The sequence below is a fragment of the Artibeus jamaicensis genome, unplaced genomic scaffold, assembly GCF_021234435.1.
Source record: "Artibeus jamaicensis isolate MK-2021 breed Jamaican fruit bat unplaced genomic scaffold, CSHL_Jam_final scaffold_612, whole genome shotgun sequence".
Classification (NCBI taxonomy): domain Eukaryota; kingdom Metazoa; phylum Chordata; class Mammalia; order Chiroptera; family Phyllostomidae; genus Artibeus; species Artibeus jamaicensis.
The window spans coordinates 6602872-6629609 of record NW_026522049.1 but is presented as its reverse complement, the minus strand read 5'-3'; the positions used below and the strand labels follow the sequence as shown (position 1 = coordinate 6629609).

General features: G+C 47.8%; 1 protein-coding gene across 3 annotated transcripts; it reads left to right on the top strand.

Moving 5' to 3' along the window:
• The first annotated feature begins 685 nt into the window (after positions 1–685).
• Positions 686–24409, top strand: FAM174B (family with sequence similarity 174 member B). 3 transcript variants are annotated; one of them, XR_005082448.2, is made up of 5 exons: positions 686–1485; positions 13458–13589; positions 16468–16589; positions 22920–22953; positions 23510–24409. XR_005082448.2 is itself a non-coding variant. In XM_037145072.2 (4 exons), the coding sequence occupies exons 1-3, from the start codon at positions 974–976 to the stop codon at positions 22930–22932; spliced, it is 657 nt and encodes a 218-aa protein (XP_037000967.2). In that variant the 5' UTR covers positions 686–973; the 3' UTR covers positions 22933–22953; positions 23510–24409. The 3 variants fall into 3 exon arrangements, 2 of the variants coding, with proteins under 2 accessions (XP_037000967.2, XP_037000969.2); XM_037145072.2 differs by lacking the exon at positions 16468–16589; XM_037145074.2 differs by lacking the exons at positions 16468–16589; positions 22920–22953 and having other exon boundaries at positions 695–1485.
• The last annotated feature ends 2329 nt before the right edge of the window (positions 24410–26738 follow it).

Here is a 26738-nt window from a genome sequence, read left to right as displayed (position 1 = left end):
CTTCCTTATAAGAGACCCTGAAGCACACCAACTGTGAGATCATATGTGTGTGCTGCTTTAAGCTGTGAAGTTTGGGGATAATTTGTTAGACAGTAATAGCTCACCAATACACTCTACTTTCTTTGTCTTTTTCTCTGTCAGGTCCAGGAGTGAGTTGTTTAAGGTCACTGGGTTCTTGCCAAGAGCGTTTACCTGTTTACCCACCACTGAAGGGGTTTCCTTTCAGAACCCGTCCCCAGGGTGAAAGGCGGCACCTGAAGTCCTCGGTGTTCATGATTTCTGGTGCTCCGGGAAAGCAGTCTGTGCTCTCCATCACACCCCACTCCGGTGCCTCACACTAGAACCTTCACTTAAGCATCACTTAGCTTGCAAATCAGAGGCAGCAAGCAGTTATTCCCTGGGGTCTGAAACTTCAGCCCAGGAGGGAGACTGAGTATGAATCCCCTCAACTGCTGTCCGCAGTGAAGTTATGAATGCAGAAATGCACATTCCAATCCAGTTCATAAGTGGAGCTGCAAAATGTTTGAATAATTGAAGCCATAAGTTAAGAAACTTACTGACAGAGAAGGAACTTAGGGAGATACTGAAATATATGCAATGCATAGGGCATCGCACAATCCACTTCACTCTAGATGGCTCAGTTTCCCCATCAATAAAATGGGGGTTGGCCTCCTAGTCCCAGAGCCTCAGAATCTTTCATTGGCACAGTCTGGGTTGCTGTGAGCTGGCCCTCTGGTTCCTAAATCAACTGTTAAATGAGAATAACAAGTAGTTATCTACTAAAGGGGTTGTAGGACTGAATGAAATAAAATGGAAACTGCAGCACAGAGCCTGCACACGGCTGAGCCTGGCTCTTATTACTTCTTAAAGGGGTCCTAGATCCTTAGCGTGATTGGGGCCGCGGGTGAGCGGAGCGCAGCCCGCACCCCGGCCTAGCGGCCTGCCCCGCCCATGTGGGGCCGCGGTCCGTCGAATGACTCGGTGCAACGTGTTTGTGGCGGTGGCGCGGGCTCTTCCGGGCGCTGCAGTTTCCTGCCAAGCACCGCGCAGCCGCCTCGGCCACAGGAGCCCCGGGGGCGCAGGCCTCGGCGCGGGTACTGGACCTGGGCTCAGCCGCGCACTCAGCCGGGCCCCGTGCCACCCGCCCCGCATGATGCGCACGGCACCGCTGCTGCTGCTGCTGCCACCGCTTCTGCTGCTGCTAGTGCTCCTAGCCGTTCCCACCGCCCGCGCCAGCCGTGTCCAGTCCGCAGCGGCGCCTCACCCAGAGCACCCGCCGCCTGGCTCGGGGCCTGTGAACACCACCCGGACCGGGTCTGGGGAGGCGGCGGTGGCAGGCGGCGGTAGCTCCAATAGCAGCGGCGATGCTCTGGTGACCCGCATCTCCAGTCTGCTCCGAGACCTGCCCACCCTGAAGGCAGCCGTGATTGTGGCGTGCGCCTTCACTGCCTTCCTCATCGCCTGCCTGCTGCTCCGCGTCTTCAGGTGGGTCCATTCGCCTCATTTCTTCCCCAGCAGGTCCCCTGCACCGCCTGCTGCTGTCACTGTGCGCCCTCACCGCCTGCTGCTGTCACTGAGCGCCCTCACCACCTTCGCGCACAGGTGCTCTGAAGGCACCGCTTGGTTTCACCCGAGCATATTGGTGCGCTCCGTCTACCCCTGCTCCCTTTGCTCCGCAGTGGTCTGCTCGCCGGGTGTGCCTGGGAACATTTTAGGAATTTTCTCCTCTTTTAACTGGATAGATATAAAGTAAATATGGGTCTTCCTTGAACTCTCTGTTCATGCTTAATGCTAACAATAGTACTCTGAATTTTGGTAACCTTACATATAATTTATTTTTATACCCATCTCACAGTTGAGGAAAATATTTCCCACGAGGCATGATGGCTTATCCAGGTAAACTTAGTGGTGGAAATAGAATTTAAACGCAGGTCTGTCTGACTTCAACCTTTCTGCCTTCTTCCATCCGTGGTTCCCTTAACCCCCCCCCTGTCTTTTTTCCCTTTCTCTTGCTACCAAAAGAAGCAGTACCTAGCATGTCGTGATGTCCACTGGATGCGTGTCGGCGGTATGCTTTGCAGCCAGGATTAAAGCTGGGCTTCAGGATGCTTGGTGACTCAGTGCCTCAGTACTTTCTGTTAGTGGGGTCAGAGACAACTCTACCATGCTTCTGCCTGTCTGAGCTGGCCCAGTGAAAACTCTGTGGGCATAAGGGACCTTGGAGAGGCTTTTGTAGGTAGCTCAAGTCCAAAGAAGAAGTATCTGGGAAATTGGGAAGGATGCTAGGTCCCTGGGGTGGTGAGAAGGGAAGAGCTGCCTCTCAGTGCAGGAAATGAACCAAATGTATCCTGTTACTCAGGCGGGCTGCTGGGTAGTGTGTGTGTGTGTGTGTGTGTGTGTGTGTGTGTGTGTGTGTGATCATTCACTGCCCATTCCCTCCCCTTCCAAGTGTACACAGTGTGCTCCGGTGTTTGATCAGCTGTTGGAGGTTTGGGGCCAGGGGCTTGCTCTCTCCCAGTGGGAGCATTTTCAGCGGCAGGAGCAGAAACCAGAACTGGAAGGGCAGGGCGGGGAGTTACCCGTAGGTTTGCTTTTGTTGCGGTGTAACTTTGAACCAACATGTTGCCTTGTGGGTCTGTAGGATTCAATGCCAGTGGACCTAAGAGAATGGAGAAGGGGCAATTGTGGCCCCCCAGCCACCCCACCATCCTGTGCCCTGGCTTAGACTATGTTTTCCTCACTTTGTTGGTCCCCTTCATGTGAAAATTGAATTGTCCCCCTCTTCACCATGGCCTTGCCACTGCCTGTACCTCTCTGTTCGCAAACCTCACTGGCTCCCTGTGGCCATTACCTGGGCATGGCATTCAGAGCCCTTACAAGCTGACACCAGTACAGCTTGTGGCCATCAGCCCTTCAGAGCCTTCTCTCTGTCGCCGGATCCTTTTCTTACACTTCTTGTCCCTGGGCTGGGCTGTTCTTGCTGTAGCACCTGCCAAGACTGCACACAGCCACCAAAACCCAGCTCCCATGCTCTTCATCTGGGGAGTTTTCATGGACATCTGAGTGAGGCTGTGACTTCCTTTTCTGGCCTCTTGTAGCCGTAGCCCTGTTCATCCTCCATACAGCCTTTCTCATGCTGGGTTTAGTATCCAGCTCCCATACTTGGAGACAGCCCTGGAGGGCGGGGGGGACCAGTTCATCCCAGTGTCTCCATACCCCTCACTGGCTTGGCATTCAGCAGACATTCCATTATCCTTTCTGATTCCTTGATGGTTCAGTTGGAGTGAACGTTGATGCCTAGAGCAACTCTGAGCCTGCAGGTTTGAAACAGCTCAGAATAGGCCACTGAACCCATAAGGCAGTGTACTTTTAAGGAAGGTATTTGAACTATTTTGCCAGTCTGCTCTTCATTATCCAGGAGCTGGGGAGAAAAAGCAAGCAGCCTGTGGCCAGATATGAGGGCCCTGAGCCGCATGTTTGAGTGGGAGAGCGGCACCCAAGCCTGGCAGGGGTGGGTCCTCATTGGCTTGGGTGCAGACTCTTGGGAAAAGGTTCTGACTTCATGGGAAGCCAGTCATGGACACGATCTGCCTCCCTTTTCTGGGAAGGTGTTCTTTCGGGGGCAAGTTTCCAGGTGGACAGCTGTCACTCTGGTTGCTGACGTAGACCGGAACTTACAGCATGTATAGCAGGGAAGGGGCCAGATGGTACACAGTCCACATGTGCTCCTTGGCAAAGGAGAAAGCTGTATCTAAGGGCATGGTGTGAGTCATCTGTTTGATTCCAGAGCACTCTACAAGTCTACGGCCCAGGTAGTGCCAGGGCTCCATCATGCCGCTCAGTGGTCCATACTGTGACCTTTCCCTCTTTCCACGGCCCTCTGCAGGCTCCGTTTATTAGGCTCCCAAAGGCGGGCTGCACTGGCCGGGCATCCTTCTTACCTGCTCCCTCTCCCAGCTTCTTAGCAGGCAGTTCCCATTCCTGGCCATTCTGCCCCCCAGTCACCCTGAGGCTATCCCACCTGTGCGTACAACCCTTTACCCTGAGGAAGCTGCTCCACCTGCCAGCCCTTCTGCCCACCCTGAATCCCCACTTTGTCTCTGAAATAGACACAGCAATAGTCTTCAGGGGTGCTTCTGCCACCAACATTGCCCCTGCTCCCTGCACCCTCTCTTCTTAACATGTGAGCAAAGTGGCTCTTCACAACCAAGGCCTTGCCTCCCTCTTGAGCTCCTGTCTTGGCTCTGTCTGCTACTCCAGCCCTCCTGGACTTCCAGGGGTTCTCCAGAGGTGTCCTGTGGCCCTGGGCCTGAATGTCCTGCCCCAGTCCGCCCTGCTGCCTGAAGTTCCCTGTCTCACCAAGACCACACTACCAGCTCTTGGCTGTTGGCCTTCCTGAGTTGTCTTTTGTGAGAAGCCTGCCTTGCCAGGGCCTCCCAGTGCTCCCAGAGTACGCTGGGGTTTTGACTTTTCTACATGGAGTCAATAGAATTACTGGATATGTCCCTTTGCCATATGAGTATGATTTGGTATCTTATTGCTTTGTTCTGCATTTCCCGCTTTCTGTTGTGGTTGAGTAGCTATGTCTTCCTGTACTTGTTAATCCATAAAGTTTCCTCATTTGTAGTCTCATTTGTACTTTTTTGCCTTATTTCAATCATTAAGGAAAACAATTTTAAAATGAGACAGAATCGGAAGGTGGGAAAGGCAGTTTGGAGGCAGACTGCCCTCTGGTGCGAGTACGTGTGTGTGTGTGTGTGTGTGTGTGTGTTGCACAAGCAGTTCTGCCCAGCTCACAATGAAGCCACCCCTCATGTCTATTCCTCGACATGTTTCTGAGAGCGGGAGGGAATGAACACAGAGGCTGTGTCTAGTTAGTATAAAACTTGGATTCCTCCGATTTTTTTGTGTCGGAGTGTCTGTGGCGGGTAGCCTGGATGCAGGGACAACACACACACACGAGTTCTCAGCACCTTCTGCTCCATGCGCTCTCTTAGGTCTAACTTTACCCTTTGAGACCTGGGGGATTGAGCTTTACACTCTGGTGTCTTACAAGAAGGTGGAGACATTTAGAAACTGCCACCTGAAACCACAACTTTCCTGTCCTCTTGGGGAGCCTTTCCCTGTCTCTGCGAGTCTCCCAGCTCTCCTCCCAGGCTACCTTTCTCCCAGATCTCCATTCAGCTATAGGCCCAGCCACCTCTTATTTCAAAAGCCCTGTGAAGTCCCCTTGTCTGGAAGGAGGGTTTGTTTTGGTGCTTCCTGGGGGATGGAGAGGAGGAAGAATTCTAGGTGACCGGCCATCACCCATGTGTTGCACATGCATCAGCGGCACAGGTGCACACCACCATGTCCCGCAGGTGTTGGAAGCAGGGACGCTCAGTTATTTTATTCAGCCAGGTCTTTGAAAAGGAACAAAAACTTTTCTGCTTAGCCTGGAACCCCCAAATTTCCCATTGACTGTGTGTTGACATTTGTAATAGAATGGAAGTTAAGAAAAAATGTAAAAGCCTTATACTGTTAGGATCTGGAGAATGTTGCCATTTTGAAATGTTTTTAGTTATTGCGCCTTTGTATGTCAGTGTTGTTTTAATACATTGGGAGCTTTGGGCAGAGCTGTGGTTAGAAGGCCCAGCCCCTTCCTATGACTTTGAGAGGTTGTGGAGTTGGTTTCACATCAGGAGGTCATTTCTGGTGCTTTGACTAAGATTTTGAATTGAGGGAAAAGCTACAGAAGTGAAACATATTCATCTTAATTTAATATAAAGTTTTAGTTGATTTTTTCTTTAGTTACATTGAGATATAATTGAGATACAGCATCTTAAATGTATACATTTAAGATGTACAGCATAATGACTTGGCGTGTATATTGGGGAATAAGTTTAGTTAACACTCATCATCTCAGATTTTAAAAAAGGAAAAAAAAATGTGGGTTTTTCAGTGATGGCAACTTTGGGGTTTACTCCCTTAGCAACTTTTAAACATACCATGTAGTAGCGTCAGGTTGAGTCATCACGATGGGCATCACCGCCCCACCCCGTAAGTATCTGTCTAATAACTGGACATTCGTACCTCCGGATCACTTCCATCCAGCTGCCCTCGTACTTGGTTTTGTGTGCCACAGTGAAGGGAGACCGTTAAACAAACCTAATGCAGCAAAAGTCCACCCGTGCTTTCAAAGGGGGTAGAGAGGGTGCCCTCGATTCAGTTCTCTACCAAGTTAGAAGAAAACAGTCGTGGCTCGTGGGGAGAACAAGCCTCTTGGCTGTTTCTCACCTGGGGAGGTTTTTCCTCTTGGGAGCAGCTGGCAGTGTGTGGGGACATTTTTTATTGTTGCGACCTAACGAAGGGGACACTGCTGGCATCTAGGATGGAGAGACCAGGGATAGCCCCCTCAACAAAGAGTCATCCAGCGCAAGATGTCAGTGCGGCCAAGGTGGAGAAACCCTGAGAGTCCTGGCTGTGAGGCCTGCCGGTCATCTACTGTGGGCAGTTACTGTGCCTTTCTGGACGTCCGTGTCCCATCACTAGAGTCCACACTTCCAAGGACTACTGCAATGTTTACAGTGAGACGGAGTCACCAAGTCCCCGGCTCCCTCCTCTTTCGGCAGCCAAATGTCCTATTGTGCTTAAAAATACCATTCTGAAAACAGATGGAATTTATCCCCAACCTTTTGCTCTTGCCTGCAAATGAAGATACAGCTAGATGGCCCAAAGAATCAGGCAGGTGCATCTACTTCTGAGTCGTGTAAAATGGAATGGGTAAGCCTTTAGTCTATGAGAGCCTCCCTGGGCACATAGTACCCCTTGTAGGACCTGCCTCCCTTGACTACTGAATCCCAGGATGCAGGAGGTGCCCTTATTAACAGGCCTCTGATGACCTGGGACCTTCCACTGATTTCTTCTATCAACTGGGAAAGGGAGGAAAATTGCTCTTTAATTTAACCTTGAGCCCTCTGGCTTGTCTGGCTTTACTGGTTATACTCTGGTGCCCATGGACCCGTGTGAGTGCTTAGCCTCCTGTGGGGGGGGTCATAGGAGGGAAATCCTCCAGGACTCACGCAGAGAAGGTTTCCTGGGTTGTGTTCGTTTTATGGCTAATATTTCGGTTGTAACCATTTGCAAAGGGAATTTCTGGGACCATGCATTTAGAATCATGTCATGGTTTCACTTTAAAAACGTGTACGTAGTCTAAGAGCAATCTGTCAGGAATCCAGGTTTGATATTTCTTTTTCTGAGGGTGCAGCGAGGAGGAAACCCACACTCAGTGGCCCGTGCGGAGCAGAGGAGGGTGTGGCAAAGAGTGTGGGCAGGGCACCCAGGCCATGGGGTTTTGTAACCTCTCAGGTGTCGGGTTTCCTCGAATTCAGAACTCCCCTGGCCTCTTTCCCTTTATCTGTTTTACAGGTGAGGAAACTGAGGCCCAGAAATGAAGGTCACCCAGTGAATTTGTAGGAAAAGTTGGATTTAAGCCCAGTGGTTCTGACCTTCAGCTTGGCCTTTTCTGGGCCTTCAAGATGTTGTGGGCTGCGTTTTGAACTGGGCAAGCTAGGTGTCCCCAACACCCAGCCAAAGACCTGGGAGAAACCTGGCTGAATGGCGAGTTCTTCCCAGTGTGTTTAATGAGACCTCCTGTGAATATAGGGGCTGCCACAGGGAACACTCAGAGGCGAGGGAACTTCCATTTCAATCTGGGAGGAAGGATGATGCCCTTGGATGCTGCTGCTGGGCAGATGAGAAGCAATCCGGTTCAAAAGGGGGAGTGAGGTATCAAAAGCAACACTAGGTAAGCTCTCAAAGGAAGCGCCTGGGGGGCTTTGGAGGGGTAGGGAGTGGCCCAGGAAGGCAAGTGGGGGGGAGGGTCAGGACTGCACAGGGTGTGAAGAAGAAGAGGTTCTTCCAGGGCCCAGTGGACCAAGCAGGGTTTGCTGTGGGTAGGGTTTGAGCAAACGATCACTTGGAATCATTAGGATGCTGGTAATAATAGCAACTATTATTTATTAAGCTCCTACTGTATACCAGTCAGTCTGTGTGCTAAGTATTTTGTTTAGATGTTTCCTCATTCTTATGTGCTGCGCTATTGGAGTCTCCATTTTACAGATGAGGAAATCAAGGCACAGGGAAGAACTGTCTCGCTCAAGGCCATGCAGCAGGTGAAGGTCCGGAGTTTGACTTCCAGTCCAGCCTTCTCCACCCTTACCCTGTTGTGGATTTTGGAAGACTTGAATTCCAGCTGGAGGATTTTGGGATTTGTGGTGGGTCAGAGGAGGAAGGGGAAGATTTGAATACAGGAGTGAAATAATGAAAGGGTGGCTTTAGACACAGGATGGCTGGTGAGACCTGTGGAAGGCGCTGGAAGCACCAGGAGGGAGAGCTGGAGGCCTGAGTGGAGGAAGAGAAACATGTCAGGATGCCCGGAAGGGCCTGGAGTGGGGTCCATGGTGAAGGGGGTTAGGATTGGTCCATCAGGGTAGAAGGTTTGGTGAGAGATGATGACATACAGGTGGAATTTACTCATGGAAATGCCAGTCATGCAGCTGAACATCTGGGCTTGAGGTGAACAGTTCGGGAGCTTCTGCTGAGAAGTACTTGTCTCCAAAGCGGGGGGAGTGGTGGCAAGAACTGACTTGTGGCAGGGGCAGGGAGATGCTGAAAGGGTCATTTATGACACGTGCCCCAAAGCACAGTAAAACCAGAGTTTCCAGGCTGTGTTGGGTCCCCTGGGTTCATCAAAGAGTCCTTCCTGGTCATCTTGTTGCTGCTTTTGAACCAGTGGAGCTGCCCCTGGAGGCTGCCTTCCTCGCTCTATGCCTCGCTTTCCTAGCTGGCACCTCACATGAAAATGAAATGGACCCAGCCCTTTGCAAACACACTTGAGAGCTGGAGGAACAGGTCTTAGGGCACTGCTGTGGCCATATTTCAGGTGGTTCCTCAAACAGGTCAAACCTGGGGTATGATTATTTTGTCTTAGAAGAATGAGAATTGGGTTTGTCCCTCAGGCATTGAGAGAGGGAAGAAAAACAAGGGCCAGGAGCAGGAAGAGGCAAAATGCTTGTAGTGTTAGAGAGAAAAGCCCTAGAAAATTGTCATTGAGCTTTTAGGGGTTGCCTGGCCCATGTTGTGTGATGCTGTATGAAGCACAAACCCCACTGGACCCATTGTGTGTCGTGTGCTGGGGTCAGTTAACAGTTGACTGGTCACCCCCACAGTTGTTGGGGTCAGTTAACATGGTGCCACTTTGTCAGTCCTGCGGGGGCAGTGCCCAAGGGGCAGGGGAGCAGTTAGGTCGTGTAAATGGCAGTCGGCACCCTACAGTCGTGATGGAACTGCTGGAGAACGAGTATAAGGGAGGCCTGGGCTGAACTTGAGTATCATTCCATTTCTCAGGGCGTGCATGGTTTTTAGCTGAATTATTCACTGTCACTCATGCTTGGCTCATGCTTGGTGACCAAGTACACCATGGCCAGGAAACTGAGTCATAGGTTGTGAACTGATGGCCTGCAGGTAAGTTTTTTGTTGTTGTTTTATTTTGATCTGCACAGTGGTTTTTGACAGAGGCAGTTAAGGGCCCTTAAAAATGGGGAGTCTTCAAAGCAAAATTAGATCTCCTGCTTTTTGTGATAAGTAGAAATATCTGGAAATGCAGGGCCTCTGTTCTGCATGGCAGTGCCGTGTGGAAGCTGGGTAGCTGCTCCGCCTTCGCTGGGTTTGGGAGCACCACTCGTTGTATCTCCTTCACTCAAAGGCAGAGAGTTGGCTGCCAAATGGCCAAACATCATCACGTTTGTTCTAATGTTTATGTCACACCAGGCCTGCTTCCCAGGTTTTCTGTGTTCTGGGGCAGAGGAGCATTGGAGCTTTGATGTAGTACTCTGAGTGATCTCATCTGCCTGGGTGCTGGTACTGGAACAGAGGGGCCCAGCATGGTGGGGAGGGGCAGCCCCAGGACAAGGGTGAGGTGTGGTGGCGCTGCCGGCTGCATCAGGGAGGCTCTCCAGCCCCTGTGTTCAGGAAGGCCTGGCTGGCGCCCTGTCAGATGGAGGTAGGGGGTGGTGACTCGCTGGAAGGCACCGAGACAAAGGATTTGTAGACCTGCCATCTGAACCCCAGTCTCTGGGTGTGCTGACTCTGGATCCGACCACCACACCCCCAAAGTGAACTTTCGAACACAAACTAACCCTGTGGGCTTGTTTTGTTTGTTTCTCTTTGCGGGGAGGGCGAGGAAGGAAGGGCCCTCTCCCGGTTGTTCAGCTGAGCGCCCCTCCCTCACCTCTGTGTTTGCATAAGCGGAGCCTGCCAGTGCTCACTGGGACTTGCTGCCGACCAGCTGTTGAAAGGGCCTTTGAATAAACAACCCCCTGGCTTTAGGATTGCATTTCAGGGTAAAAGAATTTTGAACTTCTCCTCTGTCTTGTTAGAAATGTGTATTTTGGCTCCAGTGGAAGGATCCTTTGTCTTCTAGGGTGTCCCTGGTCTTGCCTGATCCCGTGAAGCGCAGCGTGGACATTTGTTGAAATCCACCACTGCCATCACTTTGTCGCGGCCACCTTGTCTAATGAGACCATGTCCTGGGGAAGACAACTTGCCTGAAAGGGGCCATGCTGTTGGGGGTGGGCCAGCAATCCCTTTTTCCTTCTTTGTTTCCTCAGTCTCCTCCTCCCTTTTCTTCTTCAGGAAGCGGTATGCACAGTAGTTTTCTGAAGCTGCTCTCCTGCTCAGTCCCCCATCCCCAACATCCACATACAGCGGAGGCAACAGGCCTGTGTGCAGAAACACTGCGTTTTAAACCCAAGTCCGACTCTACACCTGGGCTCCTTCTAGAACCAGGTGCTTCTTCCTTCACCTGCGTGCGACTCGGAGCGAGGCGAGGGCTCTGTCCACAAGGCTGAGCCACCGTCCCCTGAAAAGACCCCAGTGGCCATGTAGCCTGTGGCTTTTGCTGGGAACAGTGTGCTCATAAATAGCCCTGAAAGGAGGAGCCACCAGGGTGTCTGTCTGCTTGGGAAGCCTGTTCACAGGGAGCCCTAAGCAAAAATTTTTATATTGTCACTGAAGTACTTTTACATGTATGGTTCTTTGTTTCTGGAGCAGGGAAGAGGCTGAGGGTTTTAGAAGGTTTGAGGAAATGAGAAAATTATACTAATATATGGGAGGTTTACTATTAAAATATGGAAAACCCCCAAGATGGTGTTTATTGTTACAGCGGTGGTTTCAGCCCGTGCTGCGCCCGCCTTTATTTCTTGGCGGCCCTGCGGCAGTTGGGTTTCTTTAGGTTGTGTGTGACAGAAAACCCAGCCCAGCCTGGCTTTGGTGAAAAAGAGAGTGGCTTCATAGTTATCAAAGGGGCTGGCTTCACAGGGGATTTGAAACTTGGTCCCTCTCTGTCTTTGGGTGTCCACAAGGGGCTTGCCCAGGCCTTGGATGTGTGTGTTGGGGCTCAGGCACAGTCTGCAGAAGGGCCAGTCTGCTCCTGCGCAAAGCCAGGGCCCCTCCGAGCAGCCATGAATCGTCCGGGTGTGGTGTGGGCTGTGTTCCTGAGAAGGGAGTGGTGTGTGGGTCTGTGTAGATGGAGCTTGACCCTTGTTTTGGGGGCATGGGGATGGGTGGTGGTCCTTGTGACTGAGGGATTGCCTGTGACATTTGGAGTCATTTCTGGGCTTAAATGTCCCCCATCCAGTATTGGAGATGGATTTGGTCAGGGACTATAAGTCACCTAGGGCAGGATGCAAAGATTTATTTTACTCCTTTGTGGGGAGGTGGAGCTAAATCAAGAATCTGTTGATGGTGAGAATGTGGGGCCAGTGGTGTTTTTATAAAGCCAACATTTATACCCCTGCACAAGGCCTGCTTCAAAAATACCATTGTCCCGTGACCACTGGGGAGGAACTGGCTATGCTGCCCCTCTTATCTCCTGTCACCAGGCTTGGTTCGGGCAGTATGCGTCATCCCATGTTCAAAATCCAAGCAGTCTCACACCCGTCTCTCTCTCTCTCTTTCTCTCTCTGTCTCCCTCCCTCCATCCCTCCCCAGTGATAAAAGCATGGAGGACAAATTGTGCTGTGATGAGACTTTGGGTTCAAGGTTTATAGCTAGTTTCTTTCTGTTTCCCAAAGTCTCTACCCAGAGAACTCAAATGACTTTGGGAGTGTTATTCACATATAATACGTTGTATTGTTGGTAAATCATACTAGGTAGGTAAGACGAGCAAATTGATGTTGCTAAGAAACTGGGATGAAACTTTGAAAGTAAACCTGTGTTTTCATTGTTTTGTGGACTTAGAGAGTCTGTGCATGCCAAGGACAAAGAGCTCTCACATGAGCCTTTGACATGGTCTCCATCGGGAATGGCTTATACTCTGCAGGAAGAATGGTTGGAGAATGTGATTCTTCAGCGCCCTGTTTATGATTTTTGGGGATCGGCTGGTTTCTCGTAGACCGTATCGAATACACTTAAAAAGGAGGGACACTGGAGAAGATAAGGCATTTGGGAAAGAGTTCAGGAGACTGGAGAAATAAATGCAAAGCGCATCAGTAGTCATAATAATAGCAGTATTCCCAGTGGCATCATGAACGCTCAGCCATTCCCTGATAAATGTCGCATCCTTCACGCAGACAGAATGACACTGGAGACTGAAGGCCTTGTCTCAGCACTTTCCTGGTGGCCCACAGTGGTCCTCTATTATTTCAGAGGTAAAAGCTTAGTGTTACAACCCAGTAGCCTCATAAATCCTCATGATGGATATAATACTGACTCATTTTTATAAGTCCCGGTCATAGAAGAGAGGCTATAACACTTCCATTTGTTTATTATATTTACTAACAGTCATTTCTGCTGAGAGCCTCCTGTGTACAGGCTTGTTGCACGCATCATCTCATTTAATTCCCCCTCGCCTGGGGCGGGGCAAATATTATTCCTATGCCGTTTTATTTATGAGGACGGTGAGGCTTAGGGAGATTAACTCACTTGCCCATGACCACACAGGGAGCAAGCGGCCAGGCTCTGACCCAAATCCCACGTGGTTGGCCTAGGGGGCAGCACTCTTAATGCCAGCGGGGCCACCTGTGCTTGGAGCAGTGGCCATCTGGCCGCAGGGCCGGGCCGAGGGTGAAGGGGGCGGGGCCTGGCCGCAGGGTGTGTCATGGCCGTGCAAGTGCAGGGCTGGCTCCCGTCCTTGTTGAACATTTTGACCTTTTGTTCATCATGGATTTTCTTCGCATTGATTTTGCCGTTTAAAAATGTTGTTCCTGGGTATTATTATTATTATCTATTTTGGTCACTGGGGTTTCTAGCATTCAGAGCAGGTATAATCATCTCTGTTGTGTGGGTGAGGACCACCAGGGTTATCAAGGCCAGGAGCTGGGGTATTTGCCAGGTCTCTTGGGACCCGGGTTGGGGACAGCAGTGTGGTTTGCCTCGGTGGGGATTATGGAGTTCTCAGGAATGTGCTTCTCTTCCAGGTCAGGAAAGAGGTTGAAGAAGACCCGCAAGTATGACATCATCACCACTCCAGCCGAGCGAGTGGAAATGGCCCCACTAAATGAAGAGGATGATGAGGATGAGGACTCCACAGTATTTGACATCAAATACAGGTACCCGTGGGGACAGCAGCTGCCTCCTGGGTTCCCGGGCTTGGGGTGGTGGGACGCTCGCCTTTGAAAATCCCACAAGGCCAGGCACATGTTCTTGTTCTCTGGTCAAGTGTTTGACCTTGGGATGTGCTGCTTAGGGAGCAACTGCTCTGATCCCTGCAACAGCACACACACCCAGAAAGCAACAGGAAACATGTACAGAGAAACAGTTATTGCCTACTTTTCCCAAGTGCCAACACTGAAAAGTCCGCTTTCCAGGAGGAAAGGGAGGACTGAATTTTAGACAAGACGCTCTTCCTGTACTTGCTCTGGGGGACTTGGTCTGAGCAGCCCCATCTGTCACACACTATACACAAAAATGGAAACTTCTCTTTCAGCCTCTCTTAAATCGATTCCCCGGAGCAGGGAGTGAGCATGGCGTTTACTGATAAACTTGAATGCCAGGTGTGTTTTCTGCAGGTAGCCTGTGGGAAGGTCAGGATGATGTTGTGACTTCAAGAGGGGAGTGTGGTTGGTGGGTCCTTTGGGGATGTACTTCAGATGTGTGGGATTCTCAGTGTGAGAGCTGGGGGTGAACATAGTTTAGAGATGAGGGCTCAGGGGTCCACAGAGGGGATGTTGTTTGCCCAAGGTCTCAGTTATTAGTGGCAAAGGTAAGACACAAATCTACATCAGACCCAATTCTGAGCTTTGTTCCTCAGGGCTCTCCAGAGAAAACAATCCTATATCCATATAGAGAAAAAGATTTATTTATAAAGCTCCAACCCTGAAGGACTGAGGACCAGGAGAGCCAAAGGTGTAAGTTCTAGTCTCAGGGTACGAGAAGGCCAATGTCCCGATTCAAAAATAGTCAGGAAGAGCAAATTCTCCTTCCTTAGTTGTTCGTTCAGTTCAGGCCTCCAGTAGATTGGATGAGGCCCATCCACACTGGGGAGGGCAATCTGCTTTACTCAGGTTTCAGATATAATTGTTAATCTCATCCAAAAACATCCCAGAGACATGCCCAGAATAATGTTTGACCAAACATCTGGGCACCATGTGACCCAGTGAAGTTGACACATGAAACTGACCATCATCCACAGCTTTTCCATGCCTGGGAAGGTCAATCTCCCACATCTCCCCGACTCCTCCAGCACGGCCTTGGCTCTCCCTGGCCCTCAGTCCTCCTGTATAAATCAGTACTCAGGTTCAGCACGACAATGTTTGGGGTTTTGGCTAGAGCTGTGTGGACTCTTTTGATCAGTTTAGGGAGAATCAGCCACTTTATGTTGACTTTTCCAATCCATGAACATGAAATGACTTACCATTTTTCAGATATTTTCAAAGCTGTCTTTCAGTACTTTCAAAAGTTTCTCTGTAAATCTATTACAAATTTTCATTAGATATATTTCCAGGTATTTTATATTTTGAGACATTCATGCTTTAAAACTACCATTTTCTATATTCATGTCTAAAAAATGGTTGTAGTATCATATGTACATACATTACTGATATTAGAAATAATTTGTTAATGAATCACACCTAAAAGACATAAACAAAACACAGCTTGGTTATAGATAGCAGAGTTGGGGAACAAATCATTGCCTATAATTTACACTTTTGGTGAAGAGCAGCACCTTTTGAAAATAATCCAAACAATTAGTTCATCCATACTGCAAAAATAATATACACGTATGAAAGGTAGTGACTGTACTGATTTTATTGCTAAACCATTTTGTCCACCTCATGTTCAATGCATGGAAATAAAACGTCATGTGAAGAAAACTATATGTTCATCATCAGTCACAATACGAAGGGTTTGCTGCACCCTGCAGGCCCCAGGCCTGGGGGGCTGTAAATAGGAGCACTTGATGGTTTAAGTGGATTGATGTCCTGTTTTGATTCTGAGCCACTGAATAGAGTTTTATCCAAATTTGGTGACCAGAGTAGCTCCATGGGAGCTGCAGTACGCTGAGCCATTTTTGATGTAGACTCAGATCTCACGAAATGAGAAAAGGCCCCAGCAGAGAAATAGGACAATCACCCTGTCCAGAAATTCTATCTGTAGGCTCTTTTTTGAGTGTAGGGTGGAAAAGGGGGCCCCTTCTTGAGTACACAGATACAAGTATTGTCGCCTAGACTGCGAGGTTGATGCCGAGTCAGCTGTCACGAAGATAAAGTTCATACTGAAACCACAGTCAGATGAAGAAACTTCCCTTACTTGTCTGGGTTCTTCAACTAGTAGAGCAGGTTTCTTTTCCAGGCTGATGGTTAAGGCGCTGCTGCTGGCTATGACACTCACCACCAAAAGCAAATGAGTTTTTAAATGTTTTTTTTTTTCAGTTTTATTGAGGTATAAATGACAAGCATTACTGTACAAGTTTAAGGTGTGCAGAATAACATACACATGTTGTGGAATGATTACCACAGTAAGTTAACATCTGTCATCTCCTATAGTTACAATTTTTTTTTTACTTTGTGATAAGAACTTTTTGGATCTATTCCTGTAACAGCTTGAAAACACACCATACAACAGTGTTAACTATAACAATAGCCATCACGTTATACATTATATATATCCTCAGTACTTTATTTATTTCACACCTGGAAGTTTGTGTGTCTCTTGACTGCCTTTACCCAGTCCCCCATCCTCAACACACCCACCTCTGGTGGCCACAAATCTGATTTTTAAAAAAAATGAGTTTGGTTGTTTTAGATACCACCTGTAAGTGCGATCATACAGCATTTGTGTTTTTCAGTCTGACTTATTTCACTTAGCACGATGTCCTCAAGGTTCATCCACATTGTTGCTATTGGCAAGACTTCCTTTTGTTTTAAATGCTGAATAACATTCCACTGCATGTATATCCGTTTTCTTTATCCATTCATCTGCCGATAGATACTAAGGTTGTTTCTACATCTTGGCCATGGGAAATGATGCTGCCGGGAAGATGGAGGTGCAGGCATTTCTTCCACAATGCGATTTCGTTTCCAAAGGCAAATGAGTCAATGAACCACTTGGTAGGTGTTAAGGTAGCAGATACTACTTCTGCTTTTGAAAGAACAGTTGCAAGGGCAAAGGGCAGGTAAGAAACCACATCTCCAAGTATGCTTTGGCGTGTTTCCTTGTAACCGGCACTCACTCTCTGACACGATAGCAGGGCCCTTGCACACGTGGTAACTTATAACAAAGGAATTCTCTCCGCCATCACCGTTCTAGGCAGAAACTCAGGACCCAGCCAAGCCACGTGTGTTAGTCTTTGACCCCAGATCATCTGTCATACTGAGCTCCTGTGTCCCTCAGGATCAGTCTCTGGTCCTGGGTTTCTGCTTCCGGCGCTGCCAGCTTTGCTCTGTGGTCGCTCTGGGGACAGCTTCAAAGACAGGTTCCTCCGTAAGCCCTTGTCACAGGATCTGAGACTTGGTCTCTGGTATCTTTTTAAAAACACTGTTTTTCTCACTTTTTCTTCATGATGTTTAAAAACGCAGTTGATTTTTTACAATACTGATTTTTTAAAAATATAGCAACTTCACTAAATTCTTATTGATTCTAGTAGTATCAATGGGGATTTTTGGGGTTTTCTGTATACATATATCATCTGAAGCTAGGACCAACCCCCCAAGTCCTTCAACATTTTTTCTCTCCCTCTTTTTGTTTTTTCTTATACTCCTTTTTGGCCTTTAAGTCATTGTTAAATGGAAGTGATGATAACAGGTGTCCTGTCTTGTTCTTGGTCTTACAGGGTATGCTTTTTGTATTGACAGAGGAGAGTAGTGTTTGCTACAAGATTTTTAAAATCTTCTTTTTTTTTTTTTTTAACCAGGAAGTCTCTTATTTCTAATTTGCTAATGTCAAATTTTGTTAAATGCTTTTTCTGGCTCTATTGAAAACATCATACTTTTTCCTTTACTCTGTTAGGGTGGTAGAATTTTATTCATTGATTTTTCTAACATTAAACCAGCTTCGCGTTCCTGAGATAAAATGAGCTTGGTCATGGTCGTGTTACCTTTTTATACATTGCTGCATTTAGTCTGCTGATTTTCTTATATTTCACAACTCATATTTTTTATTAGATAAAGATACAGTCTGTTAAATAAAAGCAGTATTCAGTTTGCTAATGTTTTGTTTAGGACTCTCTTGTACCTCTTAGTGACTGAGATTGGTTTGTGGTTTTCTAAACTTGGAATATCCTTGTCCAGGCTGTGGCGAATGTCTGACTCGCCTCTTAATACAGATTGGGGTGTGTGACTTGTTTTCCTTTTCTCTGAAGTAGTTGGTATCAGATTAGAATTATTCGTTTCCTGGATCTTTACTAGATCTTGCCCAAACTGGCTGCGAATAACCTGATGCTTTCTTTGTGCAAAGATTTTTAAAAACTATTGATCAGTTCTTTGAATATTTATAGGACTATTTAGTCTTTTTTTTTCTTGGATCAGTTGTGATGGGTTGTATTTTTTTTTGGAATTTTGTCCATTTCATCTAAGTTTTCAAATATATCTTCCTAAAGTTGTTCACAACATTCTCTTATTGTCATCTTTTTAATCTTGGTAGCATGTGTGCTCATGGTCCCTTTTCATCCTTAATATTGGTTATGTTTTTCTTGATCCAGCTTCCTGGAAGTTTGATTTTAATTCATTTATACAAAGAACAAACTTTGGCTTCTTTGATCTTTTCTAGTATATTATCATTTCCAATTGACTTCTGCTTCTCTTCCTGAAGCTTTCTTTGGGTGCATTCCCTTCTTTTTTTCTAACTTCCATTGAATATTTTAGCTCATTCCTTTTCAGCCTTCCTTCCTGGAGTATTTATTCTGTAACTTGATCTACTTCAGCTGCCTCCCACCAGCTTTCCTTATCATCCAGGACCAGCCCACCTCCCTGTTTGTCGGGAAGAACTGTACTTCAAGTAGCTCACGTCAGAAGCTTGTTCTGTTCATGGTTGCAATGATACAAGGATGGGAATGAACCTGAAATAAATCACTAGACACAGGACTACTGTAGTTGTCAGGCTCAAAGACGTCTGGCCATTTAGAGAGACCATTTAGAGGCTGTTTACGTTACCAGTGCAATGTATGGTATAGAAATACAGATAAGAAAAAGGGGAAATAAAATTAATCTCCTTGCTTCGCGATAGCCACTAGGGTGTGTGTGAGTACATATGTGGAACTTGCTTTTTTGACAGAAACAGGACCATGCAACACATGCTGTCCTGGAACATTTTTCACCTGAACAGCATATCATGGACAACTTTTCAGGTCAATACATTTGAAAAGAACAACAATTTTAAGGGTAACTTTATGTTCTGTTTAGTGTTTTTGAGAACTACTTTGTCTACATGTGATCATCTGTTCACAGGTCCTTGTCTTTCCTGTTTAGACGTAGCTCAACGAAATGTTTTGGTTCATTCTGGGACATAGTACGTTTAAATCGGATGTGGCTGGATCATGACCTTGAGTGATTTCATGAGTGAATGCAAAGAGGAAGATCATGTTCCTGGTGCCAGGGCAGCCAGGCAGTACCCTAGCTCTTACTATTACACGGGTGTAGTTCTGATAACATCTCGTGACTTAGATCCTGCCTGCTTCAGCCAAGCAGGAAACAGAGAGAAGGTGGGCAGGGCGAGGCTGCAGGCAGCCTTCCTTTTAGGCTTCCAACATCTGGGATGTTAGAATACATGAGATATGGCCTCTAATGTGTAGGGCCTGGAGTTTGGTGTGTGTATGTGGGGTGGGGGTAGAAAAGAGATCCCAACTCTGTACTTAAGAAGGCTAATTAAAAGAGAGTAAATGGTGGCTAAACAGAGTACAGAGAACCCTGGGACTTTGAAATGGTTCCATATTTCAAAAGGCTATTAAATCCTGGTTGCATGTGTTTTGAGCTTGGTTGGCCTCGCATGCAGCTGGGGCTGCTGTTTTGGGCCTCTCTGCATCCCTGGTTCATTACAGGAGACTTTTATGACACTCTCTGGGCATCCCCTAAGGCAAGGCAGATGCTGTCCTTCCTCCCATTTGTCTGGTAGGTGGCACTGGCATGTGTGACACATGCTGCCCCAAGGTATGGTGCTGGGAGGACACACTTCTCCTGCCAACCCCAAGAGGGAGGCCCTTGTTCTTTTGCTTCTTAGGTTTGGGGAAAATGTGGCCTGTGGGGGTGCAGGCAATTGTTCCAGAATCGCCTGCCTCCCACCCTCTTGAGGATAGAGCTTCCGGTGGGAATTTAATTAGAAACTGATGAGATTTCCATTGCAACCCTGGAGGCCATGCCTGGCATCTCGTCTTTGGAACAAAGGGCATGTCGTGGCTGTTTGCTGCGAGGGGACCCTGGAGGCAACGCGGGGAGTAGGAGAAACAGACTTGATTTGCTTATTCCTGGGCTGAGGCCCAGGGCTCAGGGTCCTCAGGAGCACCCAGTGGCAGTTGCTACGCACACTCAGGGCAGGGACTTCCTGAGTGGTTGGGGTGGGCACAAGGCCCTTGTGCCCACCCCGTAATTCCTCATGGTCTGAGGATGGGGAATGAAGCTCTTTGGAGCGCATCTGCATGTGGACTGTGTAGAGGCAATGATGTTGTGAGCTTATGAGGCCCGAAACAAGTCGAAAGGGACCCAGGGCCCTGCAGGTCCCCCCGAAGATGGGAACATCCAACCTGGGCCTGAAACATCATCAGGGGCTGCCCCTGAACCAGTGCGAATAAGGCTGTGCCACCCTCCTTCTTGCAGAAGACCGAGCTCATGTGTTAGAAGTGGGCATTTCACAAGGCATTTTTGTTTTTTTTGAATAGCAATATTAGCCCTTGGGGGGCAGTTCTTGGCTACGGTATTGTGCATCTTAAAACTATTTGAGTTTTATGTCTATAAGGGACAAGGCTATGTGAACAAGAATTTTTGTGGCAATGAAAATTTACTACTAAATCTGACTTATTCACATGCAGTTTATAGTGGTACCTAAGAATCTGTTTGAAAAAAAGAAAGAGAGAAAAAAAACCCAAAACAACACAAATAACCCTAACTAGCAATGCTTTTGTAGAAGCTAGCCACATTTGTTTTTCCCCGTTTTGCTGTGCTGGGGTGAAGATGGTGGGATGGCAGAGGGCTCCCATGACACGCAGTAATCCTCGTGTCTGTCTATCTTGGGCACGCTCACAAATGGGGCCTCTCTTCCTCCCTCTCCTTCTCTGTCGTGGTTTATTCCCGTGGCCTCTGTGCCCTGTTCCAGCCACATCCTTGCTTGATGCACCAAGAGGTCAGCAGCCAGGGTGATGAACAGGTACTTTCATGTTCAGGGTTGTGTCCACTAACAGACAAGCTTCCTGCAGGACAGGTGGGGACATGTTCCTCTCCTCCGGGATGGTGATAAGCCAATGTTGTTGTACAGGACAATGGGAAATCCGGAAGGAAGAAGCATGGGTCACAGTATCGTAATGTGCCTTCACTTCTCATGGGGTTTCCAGGGAGGGCAGGGGCAGAGGGGCACCCTGACATCCTTTCTGGTTTACTTCGATGATGATGCAGGAGTGTCGTTAACAGTTTGGCGGTGCTGGGGGGGAAGTAAGGGGTCGAGAGAGTCTTCTTAGAAATCTTTGCTTGTCACGCTCTTGAGCTGGACATGCTCTTTACGTGTCCAGCTCAAGATCCTGCTCATTTCATTCCCCGTGAGTGCAGGATTGGTGAGCTTGGCCCTGCTCTCCAGGAGCCTGTGCTGTGACAGGAAGACAACCAGGAACTCTGACACAGGGTGACCTGGTAAGTGCCACAGGGAGGAGTGCTGTGGGCAGCCAGGAGGGGCACCTGTTTCAGGCAGGAAGCTCTTCTCAGAGTTGGTGAAGCTTATGGAAGGTTTGAAAGGCCCAGGGAACAAGCCTAAAATGGATTAAGGGGCAGGGGGCAGTGAGGGTGTTTCAGGAAGAAGTAGGTTTGAGTGAGCGTAGGGGTCGACAGGTGAGCTGCAGCTGTGCACCTCTGCACCCCCTTCCGTGGGGGAGAACCTCGGGGAGACAGATGCAGTGAAGAGGGCTGGAACTTGACCGCCAGCCTCTTCACCCTGTCCCTGCATCCACAGTCCTGCCAACTTCCCGAGTCACGGTTGCACCAGAGGGTCTGAAGGGCAGCCAGCTACCCCATTCAGACTTGGGATGGGATCACATCATTGTGGGGAATTCCCAACAGCCAGTGACCTTCATGGGAGTTCTCAGGTACCCAGAGCAATCGCTTCTCATGGAAGTGTGAGAAAGATCTGTTGTGTTCTGTTTTCCAACAGCGACTCTGGAGGTTTAGCTCCGCCATGGAAGGAACCCAAGGATTAGTGACATGCCGGATGAGTTGTGGAGGGCTCCCACCATCTGCTTTGACTCTTCCCATCCTGTGGGTGTTTATTCCTATCAGCACGGGGTGTATCAGCAGCTGCACATGGGGTTACATTGCAGGCAGGGGACCTGGCAGAACATCCTTGGGGTATGCTCTTGGGACATCTGTAAGATGGCATGTCACCAGATCAGAAATGTTGGGATGTCCTAAAGGTGAATCCTTAGCAGGTTGAAGGTATATAAAGTTAACACCTCTGTGGATTCTGGCATTTCCCCTGCCCAGAGTCAGCAGGCCTGCTGTGGTTGACTTTGGTTCCTGTGCACGTCTGCTCTGGTGTAGGTATCAAAAACTGAGTCCTTTCACTTTGGTCTGACTCTTGGCTCCCCAGTCCCTGTGCTCCCATCCCTCATCCTCATCAGTGAGCTTACAGGGGATGCAGTGGGAGACCTGACTGTGGAGCCGGCCCAGTGGGAGGCTTACCCTCAGGCTGCATCTGTAGGGCGGGGTGAGTGCCTGGGCTGTTGACGTAGGTCAGTGGGAGTTAGCCGGCACTCTTCAACCAGGAGGAGTGGCACTGGTTGCTGTAAAGAGCCAGCCTGTACAGCTTGGACATGGCTATGGGGATTTGTCTTCATTTTCTACAGTCTGTTGACCTTATTATTTGTTTGGAAATAATTTTAAACCTAAAAAAAATAGTATAGGGAGCACTCTTTACCCAGATTTTTCTATTTCAACATTTCGCCTCATTTGTCCAATGATGGGTCTCTATGTGTGAATACAGATTTTTTTTCCTGAACCGTTTGAGGGTAAGTTACATATATTATATGTAAATAATACTTAAGTATATATTTCCTAAAAATAGGGTGTCCATATCTTTTAGTAAATAGTTACCTGGTGTGATAATATTTATATTTGAGATCATACATTAGGAGAAGTAGTTATTACTTTATCAATCAATCCTATTAAATCCCTAGTCTTTGTCCACATGTGGTTATATAATGCCCGTGATGGTGGTGGCTCTGACCTCTCAGACTTCTCTCCTTTTCTAAGTCCTTTTAGGTGATGTCTTCAACAGATTTTAGAGGTGAGTGAACTCAGACAAGGGTCTGCGTGCAAGGAGCTTCCAGATTAAGCAAAGGACAGACATGAATCAGATGATCACATAAACGGGGAGTCGGCAAACTGCATCTAAAAATTATATGCGATTCAAATTTCAGTGTTCATACAACAGTGTTATTGGAACATGGTCATACCCAAACATCTGTGCTGTCTGTGGCTGATTTTGCCCCACAGCAGTGAGTTGGGTCACAAATACTTACTTTGTGGACTCACACATAAAACTTTTGCTGAGCCCTCACTAAAACACCTGTAGAAGTACTAGGAAGGAAGGATACATGGAGAAAAGAGGTTGTGGGCTGGCAGGTCTATGTGGGGAACCGAGAAAAGATCCCAAGCTGGGAGCTGAGGGAAGGGAAGGAATTACCTGGAGGAGTTTCATTTGCCTTCCAGACAGCAGCATGTTCAAAGGTCCTGTGGTCAGGCAGCGTGCCGCATGGGATGGAGACTGTTAGGGAGGGGTCAGAGCTCTGTGGTGTGGAGCTCTGCAGGAAGGCACTGACTCACTCTTCCTTTTCTTTTAGGTAAAACCTGTTTTCCAGCCTGTTGGCCTCCTGTGGAAAGTTGATCAGCTGCATCCTGAGTGTGAGGGATCTGGAAGCCGTCTTCTCCGAGGTGTTGAAGCCAAGACAAACATTATTTATGAAACTCTGGCATGTTTGTGTGTGTCACGCCTGCTCAGAATGTCACTGCAGGAGAATCACCTCTACCACCCTCTGGACACCCCTTTAAAATGTCACCTTTTCTTCCTTCTCAAGAGGTCGAAGGGTAGAATGTATTGACTTAAAAAATGTTAATTTGAAAGCAACGGCTGACAAAAGTAAAAGAGACCGAAGTTATCAAGAACCCTTCCCAAAAAGCCTGCAGGATCTCCATCTGTGTATTTAGGATTTCTGACACCCTGCTCTCCTGGATCTGTGACGTTCTAGATGTCTGAACCTTTGCTGATCTTTCAGGCTTGGTCAAGTTCTAGCCTTATGTTGAGAATGACTGTGTGAAAGTTCAAAGTGAAAGTGCTTAGAGCTGGTCAGCCCATAGCAGAAGTACACACATTTGTGGCACCTCACCTTACCTCACCTTTTCTTCCCTTTTCTTTTCTTTTTAAAGTGTTCAGCAGAATTAAGCATAGCTAGTTCACAAATAATTTTGAATATCAGGGACTGTATTTAAAGTTGGTCTTAAGCCAGGCTGGATTAGAAAGCCACTGAACTCAGCAGGTACCACAGGTGTGGGTCAAGGGTTCAGGTGGCTTCTGGAAGTGGGGACTTAGGTTGACTTCTCAGGTTGATAGAGGCTCCCATTTCGCTGTTTCCCCAGGGTCAATGCTTCTGCTGAAGTGGACTGGCAGTGCCTTTGGGGCCCTGGGACTCTGTTCTCTCTGGAAAGGTGTTTCGTACTTTTTTTTTTAATCTCCTCTTTTCTGGCTTTCTGCAAGGTTTGTGTATTTATTTGCCTGTTAATTGCATCATTGCTTTGGATTGAAAACTCTAGCCTTTCTCTGTTCACCCGCTTTTCAGATTCTTCAGTTTCCTGAGAAGCGGCTGCCAGAGCTGCAGGGTCCTCTGGTTCCCAAACCCCCCTGGGCACAGTGCTGTGCAGCCCTCGCCTGCAAGGACCGTATGTTGGCCTCTGCAGGAAGGAGGGGGACCCTTGGGGAGACCATTATGAGAAGGGTGCTTGCTGCATGGAACACACATGGCACGCCTGCTCCCCTCTGATTTCACTTCCTTTGTTGACTTTCCTTTTCCTTTTCTCTGCCCTGTTTGCCAGAGGGCAGGCCTGCTTTATCTCTCCCCTCCACCGTGTCCTCCTGGGTCAGACTGGTGACTACATGGGACCGGCCACATAGAAGCTGTGTGCCCCCTGAACCTTTGAACTGGAACTGCAGCTCACACTTGCCTTTCTGACAGCTGTCAGGGAGTGATGAGCAGCACAGCTGGGCTCCTCTGCCTTACTCCCCAACACCGGCTCCAGCTGCCAGGAGCTCATCGCCGGGCCTGGCGGAAGCAGTGGAGAATGACCTTCCAAATTCTGGAGCTTCAACACTATAGGCTCTTTAATAAAACAAACAAACAATAACAACAATGGCAACAAAAAACAAAACAAAACAAAAAAAACCCTTTGGTGTGGACCACATGTGTATTGGTATGGATGTTTTTGAGATGCAGGCCAGCAAGGTGACTTTGGTGACTGGGAATGAGGGCACAAGGCTGGAGTGGGAAGAGGTGGGGCCCAGTGGGAGGGCCTGGACCTGGTAGTTTAGAAAAACAACTTAGAAATAAAATGGCTTTTATTATGATTGGGCAAGCTATTATTTCATATATATTCTTAGGCCCACTTAATCATTTCTTGAGAACTGCCTCTTTGGTTAGTAAATATGGAACCCTCATTGTTTTCGGGGAGAGTTGTAGGGTGTCTCCAAAAAATAGAGAACTAGTTGTGTCAAAAACTGCTGGCTGTTGCTGCTTTGCCTACCTGGCTTAGCCTAAGCTTTCTAGGAGTGGGAACTGGATAAGTTGAGGCTGGGTTAATATGCCAGTGATTTGAGCTCCAGGAAGAAAAGCTCGTTGGCTTCCACTCTAACATGAAATCCTTGGATGTCATGGAGAAACTGGCTGGTGAGGTCTGCCTTACTCTCCCAAGGAGCTGCTCCTATTCTCTGCCTTCTAAAGTTGTACGGGGGGGGGGGGGGGGGGGCTCTTTGTGATTTTTAGGTTGTTTTTATAGTTGCCCTCTGTGCCTTTCTTTTCTGATCGCCTCTCTTGAGGTTTGTTCTTCTACTTTAGTGTATTGTTTAAGTTTGCTTTGTAGGTTTTTGGTTTGTGGTTACCATGAGGTTTATGTGTATCATTCTTTATAGCAGTCGATTTTGAGCTCATTGATGTTTCAGTTCCAGTATATTCTCTAAGGGGAGTACATTTTTACTCCTCCATACATGCTTCATATTATTGATGTCATATTTTTAGATCTTTTTCTGCTGTGTATTTCCTAGCTATTTATTGTAGTTTGAGTTGAGTTTGATACAATTTTCTTTTAACCTTTGTAGTGGCTTTTTAAATGTGTGATTTGCTATATTTATTGAATATTTGGCTTTATCCATGAAGGTTTTCCCTTTCTCATATTTTCTTATTTCTGGTTATTGCCTTTCCTTTTCTACTTGAAGAAGACCCTTTATCATTTCTTTTAAGGTTGGTTTAATGGCAGTGATGAAATCCTTTAGTTTTTGCTTGTTTGGGGAGCCCCCCGCTCCTTGAATTTCTTTTTTGTTTGTTTGTTTGTTTGTTTGTTTCTCTTCCTCTCTTTCCTTGAATTTCTTGTTGGGTAAATTATTCTAGGTTGCAAGCTCCCTTGCTACTTTGCACACACTCTCTCTCTTTTAAAAAATAGATCAAGGACTTTATTGTTGGATGAAAATAGTGCCTGCTCATGGATTCTATGCTGTACTTTTCCCTGTCCAATGATTGACCTGATCTGCCTGGTCCTGGGCTCTTTTCCATCTTGGCAAGGTGAAGAGACTTCCCCTAGGTGTTCCCAGTGTGGCACGAGTATCAGGAAATGGAATTTTGTCTCCAGTAAAAACCCTGGAGCAACTGGGGTTCTTCAGCTTATCACTTATCACACCTGGCTCTTCTAGAGTCAAGGGAGAAGTCAGCAGGCCCCACTCTGCAGAGAAGAATTCTCGAAGGAGGTTCTGCTTTTCCCTTCTGGCCTCTAAAGTTGCTGATGAGAATCAACTGACAAGACTTACAGGGT